Raw genomic sequence first — 11,754 nt, forward strand, 5'->3', positions numbered from 1 at the left:
AAAAGTGACTTAGGCCAGTTCACCAGAAACCCCAACTCAGCAAGATGGGAGAGGACCAAAACCCTGGCCTGCAGACATGGACCGACTCAAAGTTCAAACAATCATGTCAATGTAAGCCAAACCATGAACATCCAAAAGATACAGCCTGGAAAAAACAGGAGCCAGGCTAAAATTCAAGGGAGAACCTGACAGCAAGAAGCCAGACATCCCACAACAAAGCCCATCTCTGAACCATTAACTAAACAGGACAGGCTAGAATACACCTCTCTAAAAGAGATCGGGAACAGAACCAGCCCAGAGTCCAAATTGCAATGGCTAAAAAAAAGAACAGGAAGATAATTGAAAAAAGCTCCAAAACTGCAGGAGGGGCCGAGGGACATCACTGCAGGAGGGGCCGAGGGACATCACTGCAGGAGGGGCCGAGGGACATCACTGCAGGAGGGGCCGAGGGACATCACTGCAGGAGGGGCCGAGGGACATCACTGCAGGAGGGGCCGAGGGACATCACTGCAGGAGGGGCCGAGGGACATCACTGCAGGAGGGGCCGAGGGACATCACTGCAGGAGGGGCCGAGGGACATCACTGCAGGAGGGGCCGAGGGACATCACTGCAGGAGGGGCCGAGGGACATCACTGCAGGAGGGGCCGAGGGACATCACTGCAGGAGGGGCCGAGGGACATCACTGCAGGAGGGGCCGAGGGACATCACTGCAGGAGGGGCCGAGGGACATCACTGCAGGCTGAGGTAAACTACCAGGAAACCCACACAACATGGGTTCAGAAGCATCCTTCTAGGAACTGACCCCCAATTGGCAGTACACCTCTACCAACAAGCAATCCCCCCCCCTCCCCCCCCCCCAAAAAAAAAAACAGCAGCCTGGACAGGCAGAGGGACAGAAAGCAGCAAGGCGGATAGACAGCAAAGGGACAGAAAATGGGGAATAAAAAAAAAATGGGAGGGGGAGAAAAAAAAATGGGAGGGGGAGAAAAAAAAATGGGAGGGGGGGGAGGAGAAAGAAGGGAAAAGGACAATACCAAATCCAAAGCACAGGCAAGCACCACACACAAGACAAAAAAAATGTATGCAACTGCCTCATGAAAGAACCCAATTTGGGCACAGCTTCTGAAGCCTGCACCACGGGCATAACTGTCACAATAGTCGACACAAAACCCAAAACATCCAGGCAGCTCAAGAGCTAGGTGGATACCACCACAGCCCTAGAGCAGAAAATGGAAAAAAATGAACAGGGGGGGGGGACTCATACCTCTACAGCCAGGGCTCCAAAAGACAAAAGCAACTGCACATGGCATTACCATATGTACACGTCCAGGGGCAGGACAGAAGCAACAGACAAGCAATAGGAGCACTAACTAGGCACTAGCCTAGAGAAAACATCAAAGTGAGCCCACCTCACGCGAGCAGTTTACTACGGAAAAGCCGGGCCAAGCCCCAAAAAAGAACGAGCGAGGCACCTACAAGCCAGGACGAATCGGTGAATGCAACACTGGAAGGCCAAAGCAGACCCCACTCAAAATAGATTGGGTCCAACAGTGATTTGGCATCTTGAATCACGAGGAGAAACTTAAAATCAGATCAAGGTGAACACAGGAGGTGGGACAATAAACTGCACACACCTGAGGACTAGTAAGATAAATGCACCTGGGGAAGTAACAGCCAAGGAATCTAAAAAAAAATTGATGGACAACAAGGAAGACTTCCCATCATCCCAAGCAAAAATATAAAAAATAAATGAATAATTGCACAGGTAACCAGAGACCAGCACAGGTACAAGAGCACCCAGGGACCCACCATTTAAGAAATGAAAGGTACACCAACTGCCACCAGGTGGCAGCATATGATGAGGTCTACTCTATCCGAGTGCATCCACCCCCATTTTCTGTTCCCCCCAGTGGATGGCTGTGATCTTACTGACAACTGTGTAGTTTCTTACTAATCACATTTTTCTCCTCAGAAGTGATGTGGGTGGTACCTTGGTCGACAGGAATCTGTTTACCCATGGACGGTCCTGAACTCAAGACGTGTTCCAGTGGGAACAATTGGCCGAGTCAGCGAAGACTGGTTTGTCGTCTGATAGTGAAGTACCATACTGTATTGGTGATTGGACCGACGTACTCTGATATTACGAAGTTGAGTTACGAGATGGAATCAATGTCTGTCAAAGCTTGTTATAATTGAAGCCTGCCAGCAAGCTGCTGGAGAGTAGGAAATGTGTTTTGGCACAATGACAATACTGTGATAGGACTGGCCCATTAATTAACCGAGAAAGGTGAACTCGTCAGCGTGAGGACCATAGACGACACTCTAGGAGGAAACCTTGAGTGGTGTACAATAGAAGATAGAAGTTGACTTACCAGGAAAGAAGATTGCAGAAGTTTTATAGTGTCCTCCCGCCAAACACACGCCGAAACTACGACGTTGCTACAATGTTTGAACAAGTTTTAATACCTTACAAGTTGCAAAAACAAATATAGCAAGTTGTAACAACATTCTAATATCATAAAAATGTTATGTTATAACAAGACAACTTTATTACAAGTTGTAACAAGCGGAAAATAGGGACAGTTACGTTATGTGTTTGCTGGGCTGTGCCAAGTGACACCTGCAACATTATGTCATGCATGTGTGTATATATTGTCAAGACGTACACTTGGTGATGGTTCTGTTTAGCGTTGTTTACCCCCTTTTTCCTGTAGATTGATTATTACTGCCAGTTCTTAATAATTTACCCATGACTTGGGGTGGGATTGTGTAAGAAGAGGCACCAAGGCCCCATAAACAGTTTGATGAGAACCCGGTTACTGGCTAAGTGAGGCTGTAACACAGCACTATCAGAAATTCAGTAGACCCGCAACCCCAATCACAAGGAATCAAGGAAATGGGAGAAAGATAGGGAATAATAGCCTCCAAGGGACCAACACCTGTTTCATTATGCTTAACTCCCATTTCCAAACAAAGGCAGCCCCCCCCCCCCCCCGCCCTTCCCCACCAAAGATTCTTCCTCACAAGAAAAGCTACCCAAATATTAACAAAATGAAAGCATTTGCCTGAAATGAAGAGATAGGAGGCAGAGAACATTGAAAACAAACTACCCTGTAGTTTCAAATCCAGAGCCCCCCCCCCCCCCTTACACACCCAGCCACCAATTAGGATCAGATGGAAGATAATTAATTTTGGCTACACAGTGATGCTTAAGGTGAGATACATTGTGTAAATAATGAAGAACAGGGGATGCCACAGAACAGAACTAAAATCCCAGAGGAAGCCTGTGAAGAAGATCGTGGATCAAAGGTGGTGTACACCATGAAATTCAAGAGATTGTGACTGGTCACCAACCGGAAAAACCAGTCTAGCCTCTAGTCACATCCTAACCCAGGAAGATGCACAATGCACGGAAGGTTCAGCTAGCCCAAGAGATTAAATACCAACGAGAAAACAGATGCCTCCAAATGATCAGATGAAGGGAAGCAAGTTGGCAAGATAATCTCCATGGAAGAGTCGTGGTGTGCCATTCCAGGACCTAATGTTTGAATTATTATATCAAACAAGCCTAATGATCATTCCGAGAGCCCAATTGATTAGTCATGGCACGGTACCAAAATTTCTAACGAATCTGGTGCCGATTCCACCAACAAGGTCTCAATTCAGATACGATTATCAATTCGGATTCTTTTCAAAAGTACTGATTAGATACACACCTGAAAATTTTGGTATTTTAGTTTGAAAAATGGATAGTAAATATAATATATTTATGACAAACAATCAATTGGTAAATCAAGCATAATCTCCTGGAAGAAACCTAGAGTGAAAAACTTTCATTATACTGTACATGCAGACATACATGCTTTAATTGTGTACTATACAATAAAATTATATTTGTAATCTTATTTCATATAAAGTTTATATTGCAACAATAGCTCAATTAAAGCATAACTAATTTCTTTTTGACTCAAAAAGTAATCTTTAACCATTGTACTGCACATAGCACCTTAGGGCTCTTTAATGGATGGTGCAAAAAAGTTTTATTTACCAACATTTCAATGTTTTTTCACCGATTTGAAATGAAAATCGTTGAGTTTGGTAATATTTGGAAATTGTTTTAATTATTAAACATTTTCAGTTATGTGCAGTCCAGGAGTTTAATCTACAAAACAAATAAACACTGAAAACATTCCAGTGCCCATCACAGATGTACATATACACAATTTACAACATTTTTAATACTTTTTTCTAATAAAAATTATTAATACTTTAAACCCAAGATAAATTGTAATGTAAAAACATAAGCATCTATCCTATTTCTGCTTGCATTCTGTTGGGCAATTGTAATACATTGTTAAGGATCATAATTTTAATAATTTGAATTATCAAAGATGAAAAGTGAATTGTTAAAAAATAGTTTTAATTATCAGAAATCATGATAAATTTCTCTATTCTAATACCAATTACTGAAACATGTTCAATTCTTCTAAATCTCGATATAGATTCTGATTAATCGTCCCATCACTACAAAAGATCCCATAGGAATGGTACGAATATTGATGTACTAACACTGACAAGGTGATTATCCACGAAAGGACAATGATCACGTATCCAACAAATCGAGAACGAAACAGAGTTTCTTCGCTACAAGAAATGTCTACATTACTGGTAATGTAGGGGGCCACGGCAATCACATCACTGTCCAACATCTAGCAAATGTTTAGAGTACTGGAGAAGATGGCTGCACAGGACCAAGGAACACCTAAGGAAAACTAGGGAACAAAGCTATCATCCTTGACCTGGAAAGCCCAAGCATCCCTGGTCAAAGACCAGGCACACATATCCATGATGTTACCTCGGGCCAGACTTGGGGGAGTAGAACTACCAGAACCCCATCAACCAGGTATCTATAGGAGCAACAATAAGGCCTATCGAGCCCTAAGAGGGAGACTAAACTGCAGGTACTTGTTAAGGAGGAACAGAGGCTATTAATTGGCCTGATACATTCATCACAAGGTGGAACCAAGGAAATTACATACCCAAGCAGAAAAGTGGGACAAGATTTATTACAATTACAAAAAGAAAAAAAAAAAAAAAGGTAGGGGGAGGGCACCTTCCACCCAAAAGGAATTTTGTGAAAGGTAAAAACTCTTACATATTCACCATACAAAATACAATCAAATAATTACAGTACTGAATAACAACTGAATTGTGGATATATTTCAGCATACTGTACTTTTAAGCACTGTACTATATTCAAATTAAAAATTAAATAAAATTGCACATACCTCATTCCTTTTTTCATCATCCACTTTGGGATGCCAAATGCTCCGCTTGGCGGCTCGATGGTGTTATCTTCCATCACGACTAACTCACTATATTTAATGAATTTCAAGAGAATATACTGTACACCGACCGAAGTATTTGAAACAAAGTTGAAAACAATGATCTTTGTAAACTATTACAACAGTTAAAGCTTAATACTGGCAAACCATGTTAAGAAAGCAAGCACAGTATGCAACAAAGGTCATGGAGAGAAGAAGAAAAAAAGTTTGACTATCAATTCAAGCAGGAGCTATCTTGTTTATTGACGCCAGCAAGGATAATGTTCGAAGTCTTCTAACCATCATCTTGATTCAATCTAAAAATATAAAAAAAGTAATGTAAATTTTATATAAATCCTAATTTTACATATACAGTACTATGAAATGCAAGAATCTATACAAAAACAAGAAATGATCTTAATGAATATGACAGGGGTTAAAACAGACAAATGAATGGTGGAAATGTCAAGAGTAGCGAAGGTTTGTTTGCAGGGTTTGTGATTAGACGCAAAGTCGATTGTTTAAGGGGCCGGGTTTGCTATTTTCTCAACTTTTCACAAAACACTCAAATTTTTTGGCAAAATCTACAGGGTAAATGCTCCAACTTTTCCTAGTGGAACATCATAACATGAATAGAAAAAAAATAAAGTTAATAATTTTAATAAATTGAAAATTTTACATTTCCAAACTTTAAAATTGTAAAATGTCACCAAATTTAATTTTATTCATTATGGTCCCAGGTGCCATTGTGGTTTGCATTTCATTATGGTTTATTCATTATGGCATATAATGTTCATTTTCATAAAATATAGTTTGAGAGGATAGTTTACTGCAAAAATAACTATGTGGCCTTCCAAATATGCGCCAAATTTAAACGTAACATTTATTGCTCCAAAAAGTTATGGGGGTTTATGAACACTATAAAATGACACCTCGGAACTAAGAACTTTTGCACACATGTGAAAATGGCAAGAATTGACCAGAAACCGAATTGTTAAAGCTGTCTCAAAGTTGAAAATCCTGTTCATAGAAAAAATTTAAGTCCTCGACAATAAACAAAAAGTTGTAGGTTAATCTCTTGAAATAAAGCCAAGAAAAATAAAACATTTACTAAACACATACATATAAGTGTTATATATATTTAAAACATTTCACAGGTATATTTTGATGTCCATTGACTTTATTTGCACTTGTATTGTGTATTTACCCGTGTTGTAATAAATGGCACTACAAGTGAAAATAAATTCCAGTAAATCGTATTAGGTAAAACAAATAACATTCATTTATTTGTAGTCAAGGAGTGGCCCCGAGGGGCGAGGGGGAGTGAAATTTGCACGAATGATGCCAACAGATTTGTTTAACATTTTAAAATATGTTTCGGTTTTTGACGAATATTTTAGAGGTCCCGGGCCCCTTAATCTCCCATTATTCTCATTTTCAGGGCAGCAAGTTTAGCCTTTTGTACGAATTCAGTATGTAATTTGTTGTTCGATGCTGAATACGTCCTAATTTGGCCCTACATTTCTTGAAGCATGGCGACCAAAATGGTACAGCTAGGTTGTCGACGCCCAGTTGGGAATCCTGGGTTCGAATCGTGGGCAGAACAGAAATGGTTGGGCACATTTTCTTTCACCTAATGCCTCTGTTCACTAAATAGTAAATAGGCACCCAGAAGTTGGTCAACTGTTGTGGTGTTGCATATGGGAGAAGGTCAGTACTTCGGCCCTGTAGGTGGGAGACCTTGATAGGAGCCTACAGTATTGTGGGCATGTGTTCACAGGTTACCAGTGTTTTACAAAATTAATTATTGCCATCAGTGATGACTTGTTTAGCAAGACTGACTTTCCGATTTAATAGAAATATTTCCTCATGGAACTTCAGGGGGCATATGCCAAAAAATATGCAATAAATAAAAACTGGTTCGATTTCAAACTTTTTTGACTAGTTGTATATGAAATTGGGTTCAACTGGCCCAAGTCTCAGCACCGTAGCATAAATAGGAAGAGAGGAAAAAAAATATTGAATAGTGTCAATTTTCCAAAATGGTCAAAAATTAACATCAAACACAAGCGTCAACTGAAATCATGTCTATGACTAAGCTATCACAATAGCATATATTAAAGTATTTTAATATTTACTTTTATGCCAAAAAATAAATAAAAAAACTAATTTGTCTCATTTTTTATCAGCCGATCTGCATGAAACTTTTACACCTTACAGAATGAATGCCTATCTGTAAGGATGCAAATTTTGGAGGAAATTGGTTGAAGTCAACTTTAACCGCAGGTGGCAGTGTGTTTGATCTTATTTATTTTCAAGTAAAATTAACTCTTTTTTTTTTTTTCAATTTACATGAAATCTACACCTTATATGCAGAATTGACGTCTATAACATTTGTAAAACACTTTACTCCCAAGTTCATTTATTGATTTCATAAATATTTGCAAACATGAAATATTGGCATATATTTGGGGAACTTAGACTACTTGAATTAGTAAAACTAAACATTTTAGATAATCCTCTTTATAAAAATACTTTATTATATGCTAATGTGATAGACGAGTGTCATAGAAATGATTTCATTTGAAAATTGTGGTTGTAGAGTATTACTGAAAATGTGTAAAATTCGTTGAAAAAAAATAATCCCGCCTTTTCTATTTAGGGTGCGATGCCGAAACGTAGAAATTGCAGCCCTTATATACAACTAGTAAAAAAAGAGTTTGGTTGACATTAAACATTTAAAATCGCATAATATTATCCCTTAATACTTTAGGGGCCTGACGGCTGAGTGGACAGCACCCGGGGTTCGTAGTCCTAAGGGACTGGGTTCGATCTCCGGCTCAGGTGGAGACAAACGGGCATTTCTCTTTCACCCTGATACCTTCACCTAGCAGTAAATAGGTATCCGAGAGTTAGACAGCTGCTACAGGTTGCTTCCTGGGGGGGGGGGGGGTGTGCGAGAAAATTAGGATTAAGGACTTGCCTGAAACACAGTGCTAGTGGCTAGACAAGAATTTAAAAAAAAAAAAAATTGTAATAATAATAAATTTTATTTAGGCAAAGGTACATACATAAAGAGATATTACAAAGTTTGTTGGCTTTATAGATAGAGCTAGTACATACAATGCCTAAAGCCACTATTACGCAAAGCGTTTCGGGCAGATAATATAAAATATATGTAAATATATATACAAACTAACCCATGGGGTGAGGGAGTCAACACGTCTCCAATTGCTACCAAGAAAATATTTTGTTAATATTCACTTCCATTGATAAATACAGTACTATGTATGGATAATCTTCAGATCAGTAAATAGGTTTCTTTGTACAATTTTTGCTTTTAACCAAATAATTGTTCCCAAGCAGGCAGGAACTATGAGGAGCAAGCGTCAAGCCATTACCACTATACAGCACCTGGAAGGCATTAGAATAAGGTTTTGGCCAGACTATTAACACACAACTGGACAAAATAATTAGTCTTCTGTGTGAAACAATCCTCAACCCTTACCGTACCATCTTACACAGGTTACACACGACTCCAACAGTCTTCACAAGACTCAACAAACTCAGGTTAGGATCGTATTCAAAACTGAAGAAGACACATTACAGTACACCTTCAGTGTAGGTGGGGGAGAAGGTCAGTGTGGCAGGATATACGTAATGGAGGACCCGTTGCTACCCGAGCTCCACCACGCCACAATACCACTCCTCTTGCCCTATTAACACCCAGCCTGCTACTATACACACAAACCCCGCATGCCTGAGGATCCACTCTACACTTCTGCACACAAAAGAGCCACTAACAATATACTTACAGGGCCGAGAAAGTAATTTTCCCGAAGCGCGAGTGAGAGAGTAGTGAAGGTGGTGGTCGGGGCGGCCTAACACGCCTCCGTTTTCTACCCGTGTGGCTGTGTCCCGACCCGTGCCCTGACCTTGGCTTCCTCTTCACCTCTCCTACCCGCGCTCCTTATGTGTGCATCATCACCAATGCTTGTCAATAGCTTATTAATAAAGCTATATGTCTTATTTTAACAAATTATGTCATGCAAGGGTTTGGAAACGTATATTTTGTTATATGTGATGTGGAGGTCGTCATTGCAAAGGCGCACAAGCGCTTGTCACGTGATTGGCAGCTTAAGGTGGGGATAAATTAAGCGATAAACCTATAGGTGTTCCATTCTTCATTGTTATAAACGCACTATTTGAAAAAATGTCTGAAACTCAAACGGGCGAAAGCACAGTTATTAACAGAGTTTGTCATTTTAATGCTTCGGCGGGTAGGTAGTTGCATGGGTTTATAACCGTATGGGTGCAAAAGCATCTCCTGTTTTCAGTCCTACTTTGTGGCTTCTTGAGCTTGAAACCGTTGCTCCTTGTTTGTGTTACATCTGATCTTTTGAAGAAATTGATCTAGATCAACATCCTACAAACTGTCTTTTCGCATTAACCCTTTCCACTACTGCACACAAGATGGGTATGGTGGGCATAATAAATTTCTGGAAACTGTAACCGGCTATTCAGACAATTAAAGGACTTCTGGAAAGACAGAAAAATTGCTGTGATTCACGACAGAAAAAAACCAGTGATGCAAACTCCCAGGAACTCTCAACAGGCAACCCTAACCAGTAGGACGCATGAGACGCAAATTAATAGAAGGAAGCGGCTGTTATTCCCTACAACATGCCAACTGAACTTCCATGAAAAGCTGGAGTGGACAGTACGTCTGGCTAAGGAGTGTTTTGCATATGAACCACTATTCAAGTAGGGTCTTCATCGGCCCTACGTAACCGAAACGCTTTGCGTAATAGTGGCTTTAGGCATTGTATGTACTAGCTCTATCTATAAATCCATCAACTTTTGTATTTCACCTTGTATGTATGTACTTTACCTGAATAAATATTTGTATTTGTATTTTGTAGCAGTTGGGACAGAAAAGGCCGTGGAACACCTAACGACGGTTGGGTCTAAGGATATTGTGATGGTTACTCCAGAAGAAAATATGATGCATACTAAGATCATAGTTATTAAGTATCCAACTTATTTGGATCCTGATTATCTTCTTCTCAACAATGATAGTGTTGTTTGGGCAAAGAGGAACAATGTTCGTGGTAAAAAACAAAGCCAGGTTGTTGCCTTAGTAAAAGGGTGAGGCTTCAAACAGGATTTTTGTGCAAGGACTACAAATACAAAATACAAATACAAATATTTATTCAGGTAAAGTACATATGTACTTTAAATACAAACATTTATTCAGGTAAAGTACATATGTACTTTACCTGAATAAATATTTGTATTTGTAGTCTTTGCACAAAAATCCTGTTTGAAGCCTCACCCTTTACTAAGGCAACAACCTGGCTTTGTTTTTCACCACGAACATTGTTCCTCTTTGCCTAAACAACACTATAACATGCAAGGTAAGATACAAAAGTTGATGGATTTATAGATAGAGCTAGTACATACAATGCCTAAAGCCACTATTAAGCAGAGGGTTTTGGCCAGGAAAAACACAAAGACTAAAACTTAATACTAATTGAGATTAAAGTATAAATTGTGTTGAGAAAAAATAAAAAAAAATGGAAAAGGAAGGGGGGAACATGGCAGAAAAAAAGCAAAAATACAATTTGGTCAACAAACAGCATTGTTTAAAATAGAAGACATGGGTTGACATTTTGGGTGAGGTAGGTTACCTCACCTACCTCACATGGGTGAGGTAGGTTACATTGAGTTAATTAGGTAGTATTTAGTTTTTATCTTAAACTGGTTGGGAGAGGTATAGTCTTTAACATAATTGGGAAGGTCATTCCACATTCGAGGTCCCTTGATTTGTAAAGTATTTCTAGTTTGACTGAGTCGTACTCTTGGAATATCAAATAGGTATTTGTTTCTGGTGTGGTGCTCATGGGATCTGTTACAACATTCTAGGAAGCTTTTAAGGTCAGAATTGACATTACAGTTCAGCTGTAATGACATTACAGTTTACAGCTCTGGTCAACATTACAGTTCAGCGTTTAATATATATAAAATACACATGAGAAGATGTGTAGGGACTTAGGCTACAGGAAAGTTGCAAAATACATTGAAGAGCCTATATTATGCATGAAGTGTTCTCGTTGGGGACATATGATGTGGAAATGCCAGTTTGACCCCAGGTGTCGGTATTGTGGTAAGAAACACGACTAGCAAGAGTGTAGAATCAAGATTGAAAAAGGGGAAAAATTCGTCCCATCTTGTTGCAATTGTCGAGGTAACCACAATACTTGGGCATCCTAAGATAATTCTTACAAAATGAAACCATGAGGATTATCTTAGGATGCCCAAGAAATGCTATGATTAAGATAATGAGGATGGAGTTGAAACTGAAGAGTATTGGGGATAGAATTTCAGAGATAAATGTAGCCTCTGCCATTAGATTAATGAGAGGTGTGGG

At 39.5% G+C, this 11,754-nt stretch overlaps 1 protein-coding gene across 2 annotated transcripts in view; it reads right to left on the bottom strand.

The window, feature by feature from the left end:
- Nucleotides 1-9,271, bottom strand: part of LOC123754479 (uncharacterized) — a 29,148-nt gene extending 19,877 nt beyond the window's left edge. Inside the window, exons 1-3 of one of the 2 annotated variants that reach the window (XM_045736925.2) lie at nucleotides 9,140-9,271; nucleotides 5,289-5,641; nucleotides 2,373-2,439 (exon numbers count right to left, since the gene is read on the bottom strand). In XM_045736925.2, the coding sequence (XP_045592881.1) occupies nucleotides 2,373-2,439; nucleotides 5,289-5,362 (141 nt within the window). In that variant the 5' untranslated portion in view covers nucleotides 5,363-5,641; nucleotides 9,140-9,271. The remainder of the gene's footprint in view (nucleotides 1-2,372; nucleotides 2,440-5,288; nucleotides 5,642-9,139) is intronic. The other variant, XM_045736924.2, reaches the window with a different exon arrangement.
- Nucleotides 9,272-11,754: the final 2,483 nt, after the last annotated feature.

The sequence above is a fragment of the Procambarus clarkii genome, chromosome 18, assembly GCF_040958095.1.
Source record: "Procambarus clarkii isolate CNS0578487 chromosome 18, FALCON_Pclarkii_2.0, whole genome shotgun sequence".
NCBI classification, from domain to species: Eukaryota; Metazoa; Arthropoda; class Malacostraca; order Decapoda; family Cambaridae; genus Procambarus; species Procambarus clarkii.